Raw genomic sequence first — 18741 nt, 5'->3', positions numbered from 1 at the left:
TCCTCCATTCACTCACTCATCCCTTCATTTTCTTCACGCTGTGCGTGCAGGGGGTCCACCTGGCACCGCAGCTCTGAGCTGGCTGGGTGTCACAATTGAGGTGGTAAACTACTGAGGCCATATATCATTTGCCTCTGCTGCTGGCCCACCACTCCTGCTCGCTGCAGGGCATTCCCAGGTCTGGGCCCCGCTGTTGTCTTCAAGTCAGTGTGTCCCAGACCCAAGCCATAAATATTGACCGTACTGAAACCAAAGACGAAACAGGGAATAAGAATTGTCGGCGAGCCAGGCGTGGTGGCGCATGCTTGTAATCCCTGCGCTTGGGAGGCAGAGACAGGAGGATCGCGCAGGTTCGAAGCCAGCCGCGCGCGCTGGCTTAGGAGACCCTGTTTCCAAATAAAAATGTAAAAATAGGTCTGGGAGTGTAGCCCAGAGGTAGAAGTGCTTCCAGGAACCCCAGTACCACCAAAAAAAAAAAAAAAAAAAAAAAAAAAAAAAAAAGAATTGTCGGCGAGGGAGTGGGGAAAGGGCAGCCTCGTGCATGACATGTAGTGGAAGATGGTCTGGTGGCTCCTTGGAAATGGAGCACTGGGGTAGTACGTGACCCGGCAATTGCTTCAGGAATACACCGCAAAAGTGGAAGACAGGCATTCAAACATGTTCCTGTGCGTGGATGTCCAGAGCGGCATAGCAACGGTGCAGATGTGCATCTGTGGACAATCAGAAAGACGCAGCCGGGCGTGGTGGCGCACGCTTGTAATCCCAGCATTCCAGAGGCTGAGACTGGAGGACTGAGATTTGTGGACAGCCCTCGGCTGTCTCAGTGAGACCCTGTTTCCAAAATAAAAAGAAGACTAAAAAATAGGGCTGGGGGGGGTGTGTAGCTTGGAGGTACAATGCCAGTACAGAAAAAGAAAAATAAAAAACATGACGTATTCCATCCATAGTATAGAATATTAGTCATCCACAGATAGGGAACAAAGCCCTGATAGTCCCCAATATGGGTGAACTTTGACACATGATGGTGAGTGAAAGAAGGCTGATGTAAAAGGCTACATACCTGTGATTCCGTTTGTAGGAAATGTCCAGAACAGGCAAATCGAAGACAGGAAGCAGATCAGTGGCCATGGGGGACCTGGGAGGGGAGGTGGGGAGGAGTGGCAGCCGATGGGCTCCTTTTGAAGATAAGAATGTCTTGGAGTAGGTGGAGTTGATGGTCACACCATGTGGTGGCTAGACTTAATGCCACTTAGTTGTATACTTTAAAATGGTTGTTAATTTTAGATCATGTGAGTTTTGCCTCAATTAAAAGAAAGATCCCAGCTTGTGCATATTTCTGTAATCCCAGTAATTGAGAGGCTGAGACAGGAGGATCACAGGTTCAAGGCCAGCCTCAGCAACCTAGGGAAGCCCTGTCTCAAAGTAATAAATGAACCAGGTATGGTGGTGCACACCAGTAATCCCAGTACTCGGGAGGCAGAGACAGGAGGATCAACCTCTGAAACTTAGTGAGACCCTGTTTCAAATTAAAAAATAAAATAGGGTTTTGGGGGAGGGGTTCTAGCTCAGAGGTAGAAAGCACCTGGGTTCAATCTCTAGTAAAAAAAAAAAAAAAAAAAAAAAAAAAAAAAAAGCCAGGCGTGGTGGCGCATGCTTGTAATCCCTGCGCTTGGGGAGGCGGAGACAGGAGGATCGCACTGGTTTGAAGCCTGCCTCGCTGGTTTAAGAGACCCTGTTTCAAAATAAAAAATATAAAATAGGTCTGGGAGTGTAATCCGGAGGTAGAAGGGTTTCCAGGAACCCCAGTACCACCCAAAACAAACAAACAAAAAAAAAACAAAACAAAATTACCAGGCATGGTGGCGGACGCTTGTAATCCCAGCATTTGAGAGGCTGAGACAGGAAGATCCAGGTTCACGGACAGCCTCAGCTATTTAGTGAGATCCTTTGCAACTCAGTGAGACCCTGTTTCAAAATAAAGAATATAAAAATAGGACTGGGGTTGTCGCTAAAAAGTAGAATACCCCTGGGTTCCATCCCCAGTACTGTAAAAAAAAAATAATTAAAGAAAAAGGGCTAGGAATGTACTTCAGAAGTAGAATGCCCCCTGAGTTCAATTTCTAGTTAAAAAAAAAAACAAACAAACAAACAAACAAAAAACTCCTGGCCAGACATGGTGGCACACACTTGTAATCCCAACACTTAGGAGGCTGAGACAGGAGGATTGTGCAAGTTCAAAGTCAGCCTTGGCTACTTAGTGAGGCTCTCAGCAGCTTAGTGACACCCTGTTTCCAAATAAAATATGAAATAGGTCTGGACGTGTAGTCCAGAGGTAGAAGGCTCCTGGGTTCCATCCCCAGTATCCAGTCTCTCTCTCTCTCTCTCTCTCTCTCTCTCTCTCTCTCCATCTCTCTCTCTCTCTCTCTCTCTCTCTCTCTCTCTCTCTCACACACACACACACACACACACACACACACACACACACACACACACACCATCCCATTCACCAAAAGAGGCCCTCTGCCTGGCCTCAGGTTTCTGTGGGAAGCCTGGGCTGTCTCAGGTTCCCCTCCCATCGGGTCAGCGCTCCTCTGTGCTCCCATCCTAAGCCGCACCCTGCTCACCTTATATCTTCCTGGCTGCTCCCCCGCCTGTCCCTTCTCCAGTAAGCTGCAGGAACTGCTTGAAACTTGCTCTGGGTCCCAGGGGTATATTTGCCTGTAGGTTTGGTCCCCAGGCAATTGTGGAGTGTCCTGAGGATATCTGGCAGTGAAACTTCTTTTCTTCCCTTCTTCCCCTTTATTTTGGTCTTCGGGATTAAACCTTCAAACTCTGAGTTACATCCCCAGCCCTATTTTTTTTTTTTATTTTGAAACTGAGTCTAAGTTGTTGAGGGTCTTGCTAAGTTACTCAAATCTGTGGTCGTTCTGCCTCCGCCCCCCAAATACCATGATTACGGGCGTGCACCAGTGGAACGCTCTTGACTCATCTGAGTCAGGCCCAGGTTTCACGCTCCCTTGTACATCTTTGTACGAAGTCCTGCAGTTTTCAGTTGTTTATAAAAAATAAAGGCCTAGAGCCTTTCACTTTTGATATAACTGACATTTGTGATTAGGATTCCTAGTTTGTATAGGAGTGGTGATGATCCCTGTGACGAATACGTGTGTGTGTGTGTGTGTGTGTGTGTGTGTGTGTGTGTGTGTGTGGTATGTGGGGATTGAACTAGGGGTATTATACCTCCAAGCTATACCCCAGCCTTCCTTTCTTTCTTTCTTTCTTTCTTTCTTTCTTTCTTTCTTTCTTTCTTTCTTTCTTTCTTATTTTGGTGGTACTGGGGTTCCTGGAAGCTCTTCTACCTCTGGGCTACACTCCCAGACCTATTATATATATATATATTTTTTATTTAGAAACGGGGTCTCGTAAGGCAGCGCGGCTGGCTTTGAACCAGCATGATCCTCCTGTCTCTGTCTCCCAGGCGTGGGGATTACAAGCGTGCGCCACCACGCCCAGTTTATTTTTGTTTTGATTGCTGAGAGTTTCACTGCGCTGCTGAGACTGGCTGTCAACTTGTGATCCTTCATGTCTCAGCCTCCCAAGTACCGATATTATAAGTGTGCACCACCACCACGCCCGGCTGAAGGTGGGTCTCTCTCTCTCTCTCTCTCTTTTTTTTTTTGGAAGATTTAAAGAAGTTTATTAGAAAGATAGAAATACAGCTCCATACCAGACTGGCATGGAGGGGTGACTCGAATGAATATACCCTGAAGGTGGGTATCTTACCGACACAAATTGCTAACACCGAAGGAAAGGTCACCAATGTGCAAGAATGTATTTCAGGCGCCTCATTATTAACCTTGTTCTCCTGGTGATTTGAAATGGGGAGGGATATTAAAATAAAGTGACTCATGAGTCAGGTGTGGTGGCACACACTTGTAATCTCAGTACTTGAGAGGCTGAAACAGGAGGATCGCAGGTTTGCCGTCAGCCTCAGCTACTTAGTGAGGCCTCTGCAACTTAGTGAGACCCTGTTTCAAAATAAAGAATAAAAAATAGGGCTGGGGGTGTAGCTCAGAGGTAGAATGCCCCTGGGTTCAATCCCCAGTAACACACACACATGACTCGTGGCTCAAGGCAAATGTTCGTGCCCATCTCAGAGATTAATCTCAGAGATTATGAGGTGGCCTGTTGCCTATGGCAACAGAAGAGTGCAATTTCTGCCTGGGTTGGCCCTGGAGCCCCACCCTCCTGAGCCAGACTCAAGGTCATTGGCGCTGGCACTCCTCCCTGGTCCTCAGCCCTCATCCATGAGCACCACTCTCTCCCCAGAGTGAAAGGCCAGTTGCTGCTGAGCTGGACGAAAGCCATGTGCATTTCAGCACATGAGGAAGCTTTATCCGGAACCAACGTGTGTGGTTTGAAGATCTTGTAGAAATGGATCTAGCGGTAATGCCCAGAGCGCATCCTCTTCGTCTCCTGGGTGGATTTTGGTGGGTGTGGGTTGGGAAGTCTGGCAAGCCTTATCTCAGAGGAGGGATGAGGAGCTGTCCATCACAGCTGTCCTCGGGCTGCGCGCGGGCAGGCAGGCTCAGAACCAGCATATTTTCTAAATTTTTTTTTTTTTTGTATTGGTGATTGAACCCAGGGGTATTGTACCTCTGAGCTACACTCCTAGCCCTTCTTATTTTTAATATATATTTATATATTATATATGTGATTTATTACATTATATATTTATATTACATAATATATCTATATGTTATTTATATATTTATGTATTTTATATATATATATATATGTGTATTTTTTGTGTGGTACTGGGAATTGAACCCAGGGGCATTCTACCTCTGAGCTATACTCCTAGCCCTATTTTTATTCTTTATTTTGAAACAGGGTCTTTCTGAGTTGCAGAGGGCCTCACTAAGTAGCTGAGGCTGGCCACAAACCTGTGATCCTCCTGTCTCAGCCTTCTAGGTCCTGGGATTACAAGTGTGCTCCACCACGCCTGGCCATGTATTATATTTTTAATATATGTTTTATATATATATATATACATATATATGTGTGTGTGTGTGTGTGTGTGTGTGTATGTGTGTATGTATATATATATTATTAGTACTGGTGAGTGAACTCAGAGGCATTCTACCTCCAAGCTATACTTTCTTTTGTGTGTGTATATGTGCTTTTATTTGTGCATTATAGTCTCACATCATATTGTAAATCATGTTGACGAGCTATACTTTCAATACTTAAAAAAATTTTTTTTGGTGTGTGTGTGGCACGGGGGCTTGGACCCAGGGGCATTCTACCTCCAAGCTACACCCTCAGCCCTATTTTATTTTGAAACAGGGTCTTGCAAGGTTAATGAGAGTCTAATACAACTGAGGCTGGCCTCCAGGGTCTCACTAAGTTACTGCTTTCTGTTGGCCTGGACCTGCGATCCTCCTGTCTCAGCCTCCCAAGTCCTGGGATTCCAGGAGTGTGCCACCGTGCCCGGCTCTCCTGTGTGCATTTAGATCAGCCATGCACCTGCTCTCCTGTCTGCCCTCGCTCTGCCCTCAGGCTTCTCCCGGGATCATTTTCCTTCTGCTTGTCACTGTGTCTCTTCATATGTTCTTAAGCACGGGCCTGTGTGAAAATCTCTTTCTTTGCCCTTCTTTGGGGGCATTTCCACTGGGCATGGAATTCCAGGCTGGCCACTGTTGTTACTTTTTTTTTTTTTTTGGCACTAGGGATTGAACCCAGGGGCATTCTACCTCTGAGCTATGTCCCCAGACCATTTTTTTAAATTTTTTTTTATTTTTTTGGTGATACTGGGGATCCAACCCAGGGGCCTGCTACCTCTGGCTACACCCCCAGTTCTATTTTATTTATTTATTTATTTATATTATTATTTATATTATTATTATTATTATTATTATTATTATTATTATTATTTTATTATTAATTATTTGGTGGTACTTTGGGTGGAACCCAGAGGCTTTCTATCTCCAGGTTATATTCCCAGACTTATTTTATATTTTATTTGGAAACAGGGTCTCATTAAGTTGCTGAGAGCTTCACTCAGTAGCTGAGGCTGGCTTCGAACCTGTGTGATCCCCCTGTTTCAGCCTCCCAAGCGTGGGGATTACAAGTCCGAGCCACCATGCCTGGCTTATATTTTTTATTATTATTATTTTTTATTTTTTATTTTTTTGTGGGCTTTGGGATGGAACCCAGGGGCATCTGACCTCCGAGCTACACCCCCTGCCCTATTTTTTATTCTTTATTTTGAAACAGGGTCTCACTGAGTTGCAGAGGTCCTCACTAAGTAGCTGAGGCTGTCCATGAACCGCGATCCTCTGGTCTCAGCCTCCTGAATGTTGGGATTACAAGCGTGCACCACCACTCCCGACTATAGTCTTTATTTATTATTATTATTATTATTATTATTATTATTATTATTATTTTTATTATTTTGGTGGTACTAGGGGGTGGAACCCAGAGGCTTTCTACCTTCAGGCTATACTCCCAGACCTATTTTTATATTTTATTTGGAAACAGGGTTTCACTAAGTTTCTGAGAGCCTCACTAAGTAGCTGAGGCTGGCTTCGAACCTGTGCAATCCTCCTGTCTCAGCCTCCCAAGTGCTGGGATTACAAGCGTGCGCCACCATGCCCGGCTATAGTCTTTATTTTGAAACAGGGTCTCACTGAGTTGCAAAGGGTCTCACTAAGTAGAGGCTGTCCACGAACCACAATCCTCTTGTCTCAGCCTCCCAAATGCTGGGATTCCAAATGTGCACATCACGCCCAGCTTATTTTTATTTTTTGAAACAGTCTCGCCAAGTTGCTGAGGCTGGCCTTGAACCTGTGATCCTCCTGCCTCAGCCTCCAAGTACTGAGACTACAGGGGTGCACCACTTCCCTGGCTATGTTGCTATTAACAGCAGCATCCTGGGGGAGTCCTCCACCTCTGACCCTCAACTGTGAGGCCAGCCCTGGGCCAGGCTGGGTGGAGCTCCTAGAAGGGCCGTGCATCTTTGCTCTCTGACCACGTTTCAGTGTTTTCTCTCTCTGGTCTCTTCGTTGTTGGGAGTTTATGCGCAACTCGATCCTCTGGCCTGACTGATGTCTTTTATTAGTTCTGGAAAGTTCTGAATCATAATCTCATCAAACATTGCTTCTGCGCCTCCTCTCCATCTGGAACTCTAATCCCGTGTCTTTTTACAGAATCCCTCGTCCCCCTCTGCACTTTTCTGTCTTTCTCTCTTTTTCCATGTCTGTTCTTCCGTCTGAATGTTTTCTTCTGACTCATTTTCCAGGTCCTTCTCTCACCTGCGTTTCTAATCTGATGCTCAACCGGGTTCTTAGTTCCAGTTACTGTGAGTTTTTTTTTTTTCTTTCTTTTTGTTTTGTGGTGCTGGGGATTGAACCCAGGGGCCTTTTACCTCTGAGCCCATTTTACCCCTTAGCCCATTTTATTTATTTATTTATTTATTTATTTATTTATTTATTTATTTATTTATATTTTAATATTTTTGTGGTACTGGGGATGGAACTCAGAGGCTTTCTACCTCTGGGCTACACTCCCAGACCTATTTGAGCCTCACTAAGTAGCCGAGGCTGGCTTCGAACCTGCGTGATCCTCCTGTCTCAGCCTCCCAAATGTTGGGATTACAAGCGTGCGCCAACACGCCCGGCCCATTTTATTTTTAATTTGAAAACAGGATCTTACCAAGTTGCTGAGGCTGTCCTTGAACCTGCGATCCTTCTGTCTCTGCCTCCCAAATATTGGGATTACAAAAATGCACCACCACACCTGGCTCAGTAACTGTGTTTTTTGGATTTAGAATTTCCATTTGGCTTTTTTTTTTTTTTTTTTTTGGTACTAGAGATTGAACCCAAGGGCGTTCTACCTCTGAGCTATACCTCTAGTCCTTTTTATTATTTTTAAAAAATTATTATTATTTTTTGGTACTGAGAGTGGAACACAGGGGCATTCTGCCTCTGAGCTATACCCCAGTCATTTTTTAATTTTTTAGTTTTTTTTTTTTTCCAGTACCGGGGATGGAACCCAGGGGAATTTTACCTCCAAGCTACACCCCCAGCGCTATTTTTTATTCTTTATTTTGAAACCGGGTCTCACTGAGTTGCAAAGGACCTCATTAAGGAGCCGAGGCTGTCTGCGAATTGCGATCCTCCGGTCTCAGCCTCCCGAATGCTGGGGTTACAACCGTGCGCCACACGCCCGGCTTTGTTGCCATTTAGCTTTTGACATTTTTTTCCTTTTAGTTCCATACCAGCATTCTAATATCAACTTTTCTTTCCTTGCGTGCGTATTGAGCAGAGCTATTTTAAAGTCTGCGTGCCTAGTTCCAAGATGTGGATCCCCGAGGGGGATCTATTTATATTGTTATTTTGGAGCACATAATCTTCTCTTCATATGAGTCCCTTTTTTTAGGGGGGGGGGGTTCTGGGATTGCACCCAGGGGCGCTTCACCTCTGAGCTCTACCCTTTTAAAATATGTTTTAAGCAGGGTTTCGCTAAATTGCTAAGTAGCCGAGGCTGGCCTCAAGCCTGTGGTCCCCCTGCCTCAGCCTCTCAGGTACCAACACCACACCCGGCTGGTGAGTCTGTTTGTGTTGCGCAGCCGATGCTGCATGTGAAAATTATGGAAGAGACATGAGGCCTGTGTAATGTTTTCCTTCTGTGATTGCTCTGGCAAACAGCTTCCTTAGGGACACCGGCAACCCCAGATCACCCGAATCGGACCAGGGACCCAGATAATATGCAGCTGGGGTCCTACCCTTTGAGGGCAGCTTCAACTCCTTACTTCTACCGTCTGCAGGAAATCACTGGGGCTGGAGCACACGATCTGGGGGATTTCTTCGGATCTTCCTTCCTCTATGAGCCCTAAATCCCGGTTTCCATCTTCCCTCGCTCTGCGAATCTGTTAAAAGCTGGTGGTTCAGCGTCTCAGCTTCTTGGCTGCTGCTCCAGCACCCTGGAGGAGAGATGCTGCTCTCTCCTCTCTGGGTTTCTGTCCTCTCTTGGAGAATGGCTGTGTAATTCTTCACCGCTGTCGTAGCTCTCTGATGCCTCAACAAAATATTTTCTGGCTAGGTGCTATGGTGCACACCTGTGATCCTAGTTTGGGAGGCTGAGAAAGGAGGATCAGAGGTTCAGGGCCAGCCTCAGAAACTTCGTGAGGTCCCGGGCAAGTTAGTGAGACCCTGTTTCAAAATAAAAAAGAAAAGAAAGGGCTGGGGCCAGGCATGGTGGCATACGTCTGTAATCCCAGTACTTGGACAGTGATTCAGAAGGCTCGTGGGTTTGAGGCCAGTCTCTCAGCAATTTAGTGAGGCCCTCAGCAGCTTAGTGAGACCCTGTTTCAAAATAAAAAATAAAACAAGGCTGGGGTATAGATCAGAGATAGAATGCCCCTGGGTTCAATCCCTTGTACACCCCCCCATAACACACACACACACACACACACACACACACACACACACATTTTCTTATATTTCATCAGGGTGTGTGTGTGTTTGTATGTGTGTGTGTGGTACTGGGGCTAGAACCCAGGTGCATTCTGTCTCTGAGCTATACCCCCCAATTTTTATTTTGAAAGAGTCACTAATTTGCTGAGGTTTCACTAAGTTGCTGAGGCTGACTTCACACCTGCGATCCTCCTGTCTCGGCCTCCTAAATACTGGGATTACAAGTGTGCGCCATCACATCCGGCTTCATCGTGGTTTTCTAGTTGATCTCACAGAAAGATTGATCTCAACAGCTTAATATGCCATTACCAAGAGTAAAAATCTAATTTATGCTTTAATAAGTCCTGAAGTGCAAGAATAGCCATTAAAATATTATAGGTGAGCCAGGCATGGTGGCGCACGCTTGTAATCCCAGCATTCGGGAGGCTGAGACCGGAGGATCGCGGTTCGCGGAGAGCTTCAGCTACTTAGTGGGGCCCTCTGCAACTCATTGAGACCCGGTTTCAAAATAAAAGAATAAAAAATAGGGCAGGGGGTGTAGCTCAGAGGTCAAATGCCCCTGGGTTCCATCCCCAGACCTGCAAAAAAAAAAAAAAAAAAAATTATAGGTGAGACTGGGTGTGGTGGCTCAGGGCTGTAATCCCAGTACTTGAGAGGCTGAGACAGGTTTGTGGACAGCCTCAGCAATTTAGTGAGATCCTGTTTCAAAATAAAAATAAAATAGAACTGGGGGTATAGCTCAGGGGTAAAATGCCCCTGGGTTCAATCCCTCATACTCCCCTCCCCCCACAAATCATAGTTGAAAGATGGTGGCGGCTTTGACCAGGATAGTAATAAATAACATAACTAAAGTTGTAAAAGTTTTGTGGCATTGGAGTTTGAAGCCAGGAACATTCTATCATTGAGCTACACCCCAGCACTTTTTATTTTTTACTTTTTTATTCATTTGTACTGGAGATTGAACCCAGAGGCATCTACCTCTGAGCTCCACCCCCAGCCCTATTTTATTATTTTGAAGCAGGGTCTTACTGAGTTGTTAAGGGACCTTGCTAAGTATCTGAGGCTTGCTTTTTACCTGCAATCCTCCTGTCTCAGCCTCCCAAGTATTGGGATTATGGGGTACATCACCATGCCTGGTTTATTTTATTGTGGTACTGGGGAATTGAATCCAGTAGAGATTGACTTTTGAGCAATACTTCCAGCCCTTTTTATTTTTCATTTTGAAACAGAGTCTCACTAAATTACCACACGCTGGCCTAGAACCTGTGATCCTCTAGTCTCAGCCTTCCAAGGACTCAGATTACAAGTGGGTATCACTGAGCCCTGTCTCCAGGAATCTTTTTAAAAATTAATTAATTAGTTAATTAATTTTTAAATTATTAATATTATTTTTTTTTTGCGGGTCTGGGGATGGAACCCGGGAGCATTTGACCCCCCTGCCCTAGTTTTTTTATTCTTTAATTTGAAACTGGGTCTCACTGAGTTGCGGAGGGCCTCACTAAGTAGCTGAGGCTGTCTGTATACTGCGATCCTCCGGCCTCAGCCTCCCGAATGCTGGGATTATAAACGTGCGCCACCACGCCCGGCTCCAGGAATCTTTTAAAGTCTCAGCTGGGCGTAGTTGCACACGCTTGTAATCCCAGCATTCGGGAGGCTGAGATAGGAGGATCGCGGTTTGCCTACAGCCTCGGCTACTTAGTGAGGACCTCTGCAACTCACTGAGACCCTGTTTCAAAATAAAGAATAAAAAATAGGTCGAATCTCCTGGGTTCCACCCCCAGACTGACAAACAAGCAAACAAACAAACAAATAAATAAATAAATAAATAAAGTCTCTGGAAAGCCTTCCCTCTCCCCCTCATTTTCTTTCTTATTGTACCTTAACATATGCGCATATTTTAAAGTTACTATCATTTTAGTGGAGTGTCTGGAGGGAGAAGAGACGTGTGTCATCCACCTGCCACCTTCTTTTTGGAGCTTCCATATGATATTTTTAAGCAACTGCATTAAAAAAAACGGTGTTAGCCAGGCGTGGTGGCGCACGCTTGTAATCCCCATGCTTGGGAGGCAGAGACAGGAGGATCACACAGGTTCGAAGTCAGCCTCAGCTACTTAGTGAGGCTCTCAGCAACTCAGTGAGACCCTGTTTCCAAATAAAATATAAAATAAGTCTGGGAGTGTAGCCCAGAGGTAGAAAGCCCCTGGGTTCCACCTCCAGTACCACCACCAAGAAACAACAACAACAAAAAACCCCGATAGCACCTGAGGATTTCCTGGTGGGGCATTTTGGGGTAGGAGGTGTTAGAGCCCCCAGCCTAACAGATGCGGATGGAGTCGAGCCTGCCCTTGGGAGCGCCTCCTGCTCTCTGAGGTTCGGGCTGCCCTGTCGAGTGGCTAGTGTGGGTGGGATTGCTTGCAGCATGGTGAGTATGGGGGTCTCTGATGCTGGTCCAGCTTCTTCTACTTTGTGGGGCCTGGTGTGACCCCGGGGTTTTACTCTGGCTGGTGAGTTGAAGTGGATTGAATGTTGGGAACGAATGAGCAAGCAGTTGCTTACCAGAATTTTTTTCTTTTTTGGTGGTGCTGGGGATGGAACCCAGGGGCATTCTACCTCCGAGCTATACCCCCAGCCCTATTTTTTATTCTTTATTTGGAAACAGGGTCTCACTGAGTGGCTGAGAGCCTCAGTAAGTAGACAAGGCTGGCTTTGAACCTACACAATCCTCCTGTCTCAGCCTCCCAAGTACTGGGATTACAAGCGTGAGCCATCACACCTGGCTCCCCATTTTTTATTCTTTATTTTGAAACGAGGTCTCACTGAGTTGCAAAGGGCCTCACTCAGTAGCTGAGGCTGTCTGAGAACTGCGATCCTCCAATCCTCCGGTCTCCGCCTCCTAAAAGCTGGGATTACAAGCGTGCACCACCATGCCCAGCCAGATGTTTTTTTTTTTTTTAAACATAATATTTTTTTTTAGGTACTGGGGATTGAACTAAGGGATATTCTACCTTAGAGTTACACCCCAGGCCAATTTTTTTATTTTTTGTTTTGAAACAGGGCCTCACTGAATTGCAAAGGGTCTCACTAAGTAGTAGCTGAGGCTGTCTGCGAACCTCGATCCTCCTGTCTCAGCCTCCCAAATGCTGAGATTTCAAGTGGGTGCCACCACATCCCACCAAAAAGAATAATTTTTGAAGTCAAGGTGGGAAGTACACATTGCTGTTTCGTACCTAGTCTTGGCAGCCACCCCGTGTCACCTGTCAACCCCAGGAGCCACAGGACATCTGTGCTTCTAGGGGTGGACCCCTCGCCTGGTCCTAGGGGATGCCCGGAGACCTCTCCTCCCTGTGCCTCCAGGCCCACTATTTCACCTGCTTTCTTCATTTCCTGCTCCCAAACAGGAAGAGAACAGGCAGATTCTGGCCCGGCAGAAGTCCAACTCACACTCAGAGTCCCACGATGAGGAGGTATCTCCGAGCCCGCCCAACCCAGTGGTAAAGGCCCGCCGCCGGCGAGGGGGCGTGAGCGCTGAGGTGTACACAGAGGAGGATGCTGTCTCCTATGTCCGGAAGGTGAGAGCCGCCCTACCCTGCTGGGCTACCATGCACCAGGTCCCAGGGAACCCCACCAAGTCCCCACCACCACTGAGGACCTCTGATTCCTTTCTGGACAGAGAATGGATCTGCGTGGGATGGGAGACATGGTTGGGGTTGGAGTGTGTAGGTGTCTTTGACAGTGTGAGCTGAGCACATTTTTATGGGAGGAGCTTTTGTATGTGGGGGCATCCCCCCCTTTTTATTTTTGTAGTACAGGGGATTGAACCCAGAGGCATTTTACCTTTGAACTATACCCTTGCATCTCTCTCTTTTATTTGGTGGTACTGGGGTTCCTGGAAGCCCTTCTACCTCCGGGCTACACTCCCAGACCTATTGTATATTTTTATTTGGAAACAGGGTCTCTTAAGCCAGCGCGGCTGGCTTCAAACCTGCGCGATCCTCCTGTCTTTGTCTCCCAAGCGCGGGGATTACAAGCGTGCTCCACCACGCCCGGCTTGCACCCCTTCTTTATTATTTGTTTTGAAACAGGGTCTTGCCAAATTGCTGATTCTTGTTAAGTTGCTGAGGCTTGCCTTTAAATATGTGATCTTCCTGTCTCAGCTTCCCAAGTACTGGAATTACAGGTGTTTGACACCACACCCTGTGGGGTGTCTCTTGCTTACAATTATAACAGTGAGGGGCAGTGCCCGCAGGGGTGCTGGACAGGGCTGTGTGGTTCCTTTTTTTTTTTTTTTTCCCAAACTGGAGATGGAACCCAGGGGCATTCTACCTCTCAGCTACACCCAGAGCCCTATTTTTTTCCTTTATTTTGAAACAGGGCCTCACTAAGTAGCTGAGGCTGGCTTTGAACCCGTGCAATCCTCCTGTCTCCGCCTCCCAAATGGTGGGATTACAAGCGTGTGCCACCACGCCTTGCTCCTAGCCTTTTTTTTTTTTTTTTTGGTGGTACTGGGGTTCCTGGAAGCCCTTCTATCTCCGGGCTACACTCCCAGACCTATTTTTACATTTTTATTTGGAAACAGGGTCTCCTAAGCAAGCACGCGTGGCTGGCTTTGAACCTGCGCGATCCTCCTGTCTCTGCCTCCCAAGCGCGGGGATTACAAGCGTGCGCCACCACGCCCGGCACGCTCCTAGCCTTTTTTAATATTGAAAGTGGATCTTGTTAACTTGCCAGGCTGGCCTTCAACTTGCGGTCTTCCTGCTTTAGCATCCTGAAATCCTGTACCATTATATTCAGTGAGTTCTTTCTTTAAGCTTTGAAATCAATTGATTAATTTATTGTGAAACTGAACATTGAACCCAGAGCCTCCCACGTGCCGGGCAAGTGTTCTGCTACTGAGCTACATCCTCACCCTAGTTTTCAATCTTTTTTTTTTTTTTTTTTTTTTTTGTGTGTGTGTGTGTATTGCTTAGGATTGTAACCAGGGACATTCTACTTCCGAGTTATACTCCTAGCCCTATTTTATTTTTTATTTGGAAACAGGGTCTCACTAAATCGCTGAAGCTGGCTTTGAACCTGTGATCTACCTGACTCAGCTTCCCAAAGAAGTATTGGTATTACACGTGTGCACCTCCTTGTCCAGCTTCCAACTTTTAAACAACTGCATACCTTTTATGAAAGTTGGTGGGAAAAAAAATGAGACATGGTAGTGCACACCTGTAATTTGAGTACCTGGGATGCTAAGACAGGAGAATCACAGGTTTGAAGCCAGCTTCTTCCACTTAGCAAGACCCTATTTAAAAAAAAAATGCTGGGAGTGTATCTCAGAGGTAGAATGCCCCTGGGTTCAATTCCCAATACAAAAAAAAAAAAAAAAAAAAAAAAAAATTAGTGAAATAAATCAAGAAAAGAAAAGCCAGTAATCCCTGGACTGTTTTGTAATGCCTTCTATGGTTTGGAAGACATACACATCCAGGCATCAATGATCCCAAATTCTAGGTGGTGCTTAACCTGCTACTGGGGCCACTCTAGGGTCCTCTTTTTTTTTTTTTGGTGATACTGGAGATTGAACCTAGGGATATTCTACCTCTGAGATATACCCTCAGCCCTATTTTATTTTTAATTTGGAAATAGGGCCTAACTAAGTTGCTGAGGTTGGCGGTGAACCTGCGATATTTTGTCTTAGCCCCCCCAAGTATTGAGAGCACAGGCATGCACCACCATACCCAGCTTAGGGTCCTTATCTTTAACTTATATTTAAAATTTTATGGTGCACACGTATAATCCCAGAATTCAGGAAGTTAAGACAGGAGGATCACAGGTTCAAAGCCATACATGGCTAATTTAGTGAGTATTTGGTATTTTAGGGAGACCCAGTTTCAAAATAAAAAATAAAGGGGAGGTGAAGCGGGAATCTTACTGAAGGAAGCAGTTCAAATAACACAGTATTCAAGCCAGGCATTCCTTCCAGTATTTGGGAGGCTGAGACAGGAGGATCACAGGTTCCCAGCCAGCCTCAGCAGACCCAGTTTCAAAATAAAAAATAAATTAGGGCTGGGTGTGTAGCTAGGAGGTTAACAGTTTCCTGGGTTCAGTCCCCAGTAAAACACACACACACACACACACACACACACACACACACACACACACACACGCTATGTTCACATATGAAGTTATCAATACCAATTTTAATATCATGTACATGGAGGGAGAGGGTATGGGTTAGGAGCTGGAGGGAAATATATCAAGTGCTGTGTGCATGTATAATTCTATTGCTCTGAACCTCATTTCTTTTTTTTTTTTTCTTTGGTGGTACTGGGGATGGAACCCAGAGGCTTTCTACCTCCGGACTAGACTCCCAGACCTATTTTATATTTTATTTGGAAACAGGGTCTCATTAAGTTGCTGAGAGCCTCACTAAGTAGCTGAGGCTGGCTTCGAACCCGTGCGATCCTCCTGTCTCAGCCTCCCAAGGTGGGAGGTGTGCCACCACGCCCGGCTTGAACCTCATTATGATGTATAATTACAATGCACCAAAAGAAGGAGTAAAACAAAACAAAATAAAAAAATAAGAGCTGGGCTTGGTGGCGCACACTTGTAATCCCAGCATTTTGGAGGCTGAGACAGGATGATCATGGTTTGCAGACGGCCTCAGCTACTTAGTGAGGTCCTTTGCAACTTGGTAAAACCCTGTTTCAAAGTAAAGAAAAAAAAAATAGGGCTGGGATGTGCCTTGGAGTCTATGCCCCTGGGTTTCATCCCCAGTACTGAAAAAAAAAGAAAGAAAGAAAAAAAAAAAGGTAGAACACCCCTGGTGGGTTCAGTTCTTAGTACCACAAAATATACATAGGCAAATAAAAATTAAAAAAAAATAGGACACATGCACAAAAATTGTCTTTTTAGCATCACCGGATACCAGTTGCAGGTAGAATAGTTTTATTTCAAGCTGTGTCGGGGTCCTGGGGTCAAAGTTCAGCATGAGGCTCCCTGCATGCTGCATGTGACCACACTGACCACGACCACACTGGCCCATTCTCCTTGGCTTCCCCGCAGGTCATTCCCAAGGACTACAAGACCATGACGGCGCTGGCCAAAGCCATCTCTAAGAACGTGCTGTTCGCTCACCTGGACGACAACGAGAGAAGGTAAGTGGTATGCGGGGCCGGGCTCTCCGGCTCCACGCCAGCAGCACCCACTGTTCCTCCCTGGCGTGGTGGTTCAGGTGATGCTGGGCTGCAGGAGAAGCCTGTTACCACCTTCTAGAATCACGGCCCACAGGCTGTGGGCGGCTTCCAAAAGCCTGTGCTAGGGGTGCACCTGGTCTGGCTCAGCCAGGATCTGGGCCAGGAGCCATAGTTTTAGCTGGCTAAGCCTTTTTGGAGAAAAAAGCGATGGTGCCTCCTTTGCCCTAATCCTGTGGGCCAAGTGTCCTAGCATCTTCCATGCCAGGACCTGCCTGGCTCTTGCTAAAATGGGGCAGAAATGTGTGCACCCCTCTCCTACCTGTCCTTGAAACATCGGACTGAAGCCAGGAAGGTCTGATCTCAGTGAGTGGGTACAAGGACCAGTTGTAGCAGGGACCTGTGAGCCATCAAGAGTTTGAATATTGGACTTGGGAAGTTGGTCATAGAAATAATTGGAAAAGTCAGAAAATTGTGGTATAGTAAAAAGTACATGTAGAAAGTATACGTCTTAGGTGTGGTGGCACATGGTTGTAATCCCGGTACTCAGGAGGCTGAGACAGGAGGATTGCGGGTTCAAGGAGGCCAGTCTCAGCAACCTAGTGAGACACTGTTTCCAAAAAAAAAAAAAAAAAAAAAAAGAAAGAAAGAAAATAGGGCTGAGTATAGCATGGAGATAGAATGCTTCTGGGTTCAATCCATAGTACCATTTTATATATATTGTGCTCCCTATCATCTGACCCCCCAGGGTTAATCCTTGGGACCATTTTTTGAAGGGAGAACTTAGAAATTTATTTCACACACACATCCCGATTTCAAGATCTTTGTAGAAGGGACATCATTTTACATTCTGTTACATTTTATGTATATTAGATATCTTTCTCTGTCAGTAAAGATTTGCTAGTGTCTTCTCCTCCTCCTCCTCCTCCTCCTCCTCCTCCTCCTCCTCCTCCTCCTTCTTCTTCTTCTTCTCCTTCTCCTTCTCCTTCTCCTTCTTCTTCTTTTTTTTGGTGGTACTGGGTTTCCAGGAACCCCAGTACCACCAAAAATAAATAAATAAATAAATACATAAATCAAATTAAAAAATCAGTGTCTAACCATTGGCCATGGTGGTGCACACTTGTAATCCCAGTATTTGGGAGGCTGAGACAAGAGGATCACAGTTTGCAGCCAGCCTCAGCTACTACTTAGTGAGGCCCTTTGCAACTCAGTGAAACCTTATTTCAAAATAAAGAATAAAAAATAGGGCCGGGCGTGGTAACTCATGCTTGTAATCCCAGTATTTTGGAGGCAGAGACCCAAGGATTGAGGTTCGCGGACAGCCTCAGCTACTTAGTGAGGCCCTTTGCAACTCAATGAGACCCTCTTTAGGGAAAAAAAAAAAAAAAGACTAAGAAAATAGGGCTGGGAGTGTAGCTCAGAGGTAGAATGACCCTGTGTTCCATCCCTGGTACCGGAAAAAAAAAAAAAATAGTGTATTTACCTCCCCCTTTGGCAAATTCTCTAGGAGGTTCTAATCTGTGATATTACAGTGTTTCCATATCCCTATAAGTGTCTAGACACCATCTCCAGGATGTGTGTTAAAGAGGGGAGGCCAGGGGTGGGTCGCAAGCCTGTGATCCCAGTACTTGGGAGAATGAGACAGGAGGATCACATGTTGGAGGACGGCCTCATCAAGTAGTGAGACTCATCAACTTAGTGAGACCCTGTTTCTAAATAAGAAAAAAAAAAATCGAGCCGGGGGCGTAGCACAAAGGTAGAATGCCTTTGAGGTAGAATGCCTCAAAAGTTCAATCCTTAGTATACTCTCCACAAAACAAACAAACAAAAACCTCTAAAACCTCAAACTGAGCTCAATTTTTGTTCCTTTAAGTTAGGATTGTCAGGTGTTTTGGTCACAGAAGCCAAAATGTTGACCAACACTCCATGACACTCCTGGTTGCCAGGGGAACCAGGCGTCTGAAGTGTGTCTATTTTAACTTTATTTATTTATTTATTTATTTATTTATTTATTTATTTATTTATTTATTTATTTATTGCTGCTAGGGGTTGAACCTAGGGACATCCTACCTCCGAGCTGCATCCCTGGC

At 45.7% G+C, this 18741-nt stretch overlaps 1 protein-coding gene across 1 annotated transcript in view; it reads left to right on the top strand.

Moving 5' to 3' along the window:
• The window catches only part of PRKAR1B (protein kinase cAMP-dependent type I regulatory subunit beta), a gene marked incomplete at both ends in the record, with an annotated part of 153890 nt that overhangs the window by 22545 nt on the left and 112604 nt on the right, over positions 1–18741 (top strand). The window contains 2 exons of the mRNA XM_080703338.1: positions 12875–13045; positions 16524–16615. Of these exons, the coding sequence (XP_080559464.1) occupies positions 12875–13045; positions 16524–16615 (263 nt within the window). The remainder of the gene's footprint in view (positions 1–12874; positions 13046–16523; positions 16616–18741) is intronic.

This window comes from Muscardinus avellanarius, assembly GCF_963383645.1.
Source record: "Muscardinus avellanarius genome assembly, chromosome: 10".
Lineage (NCBI taxonomy): Eukaryota > Metazoa > Chordata > Mammalia > Rodentia > Gliridae > Muscardinus > Muscardinus avellanarius.
The sequence above is the reverse complement of the archived record's forward strand: the minus strand, read 5'-3'. Positions and strand labels throughout refer to the sequence as shown.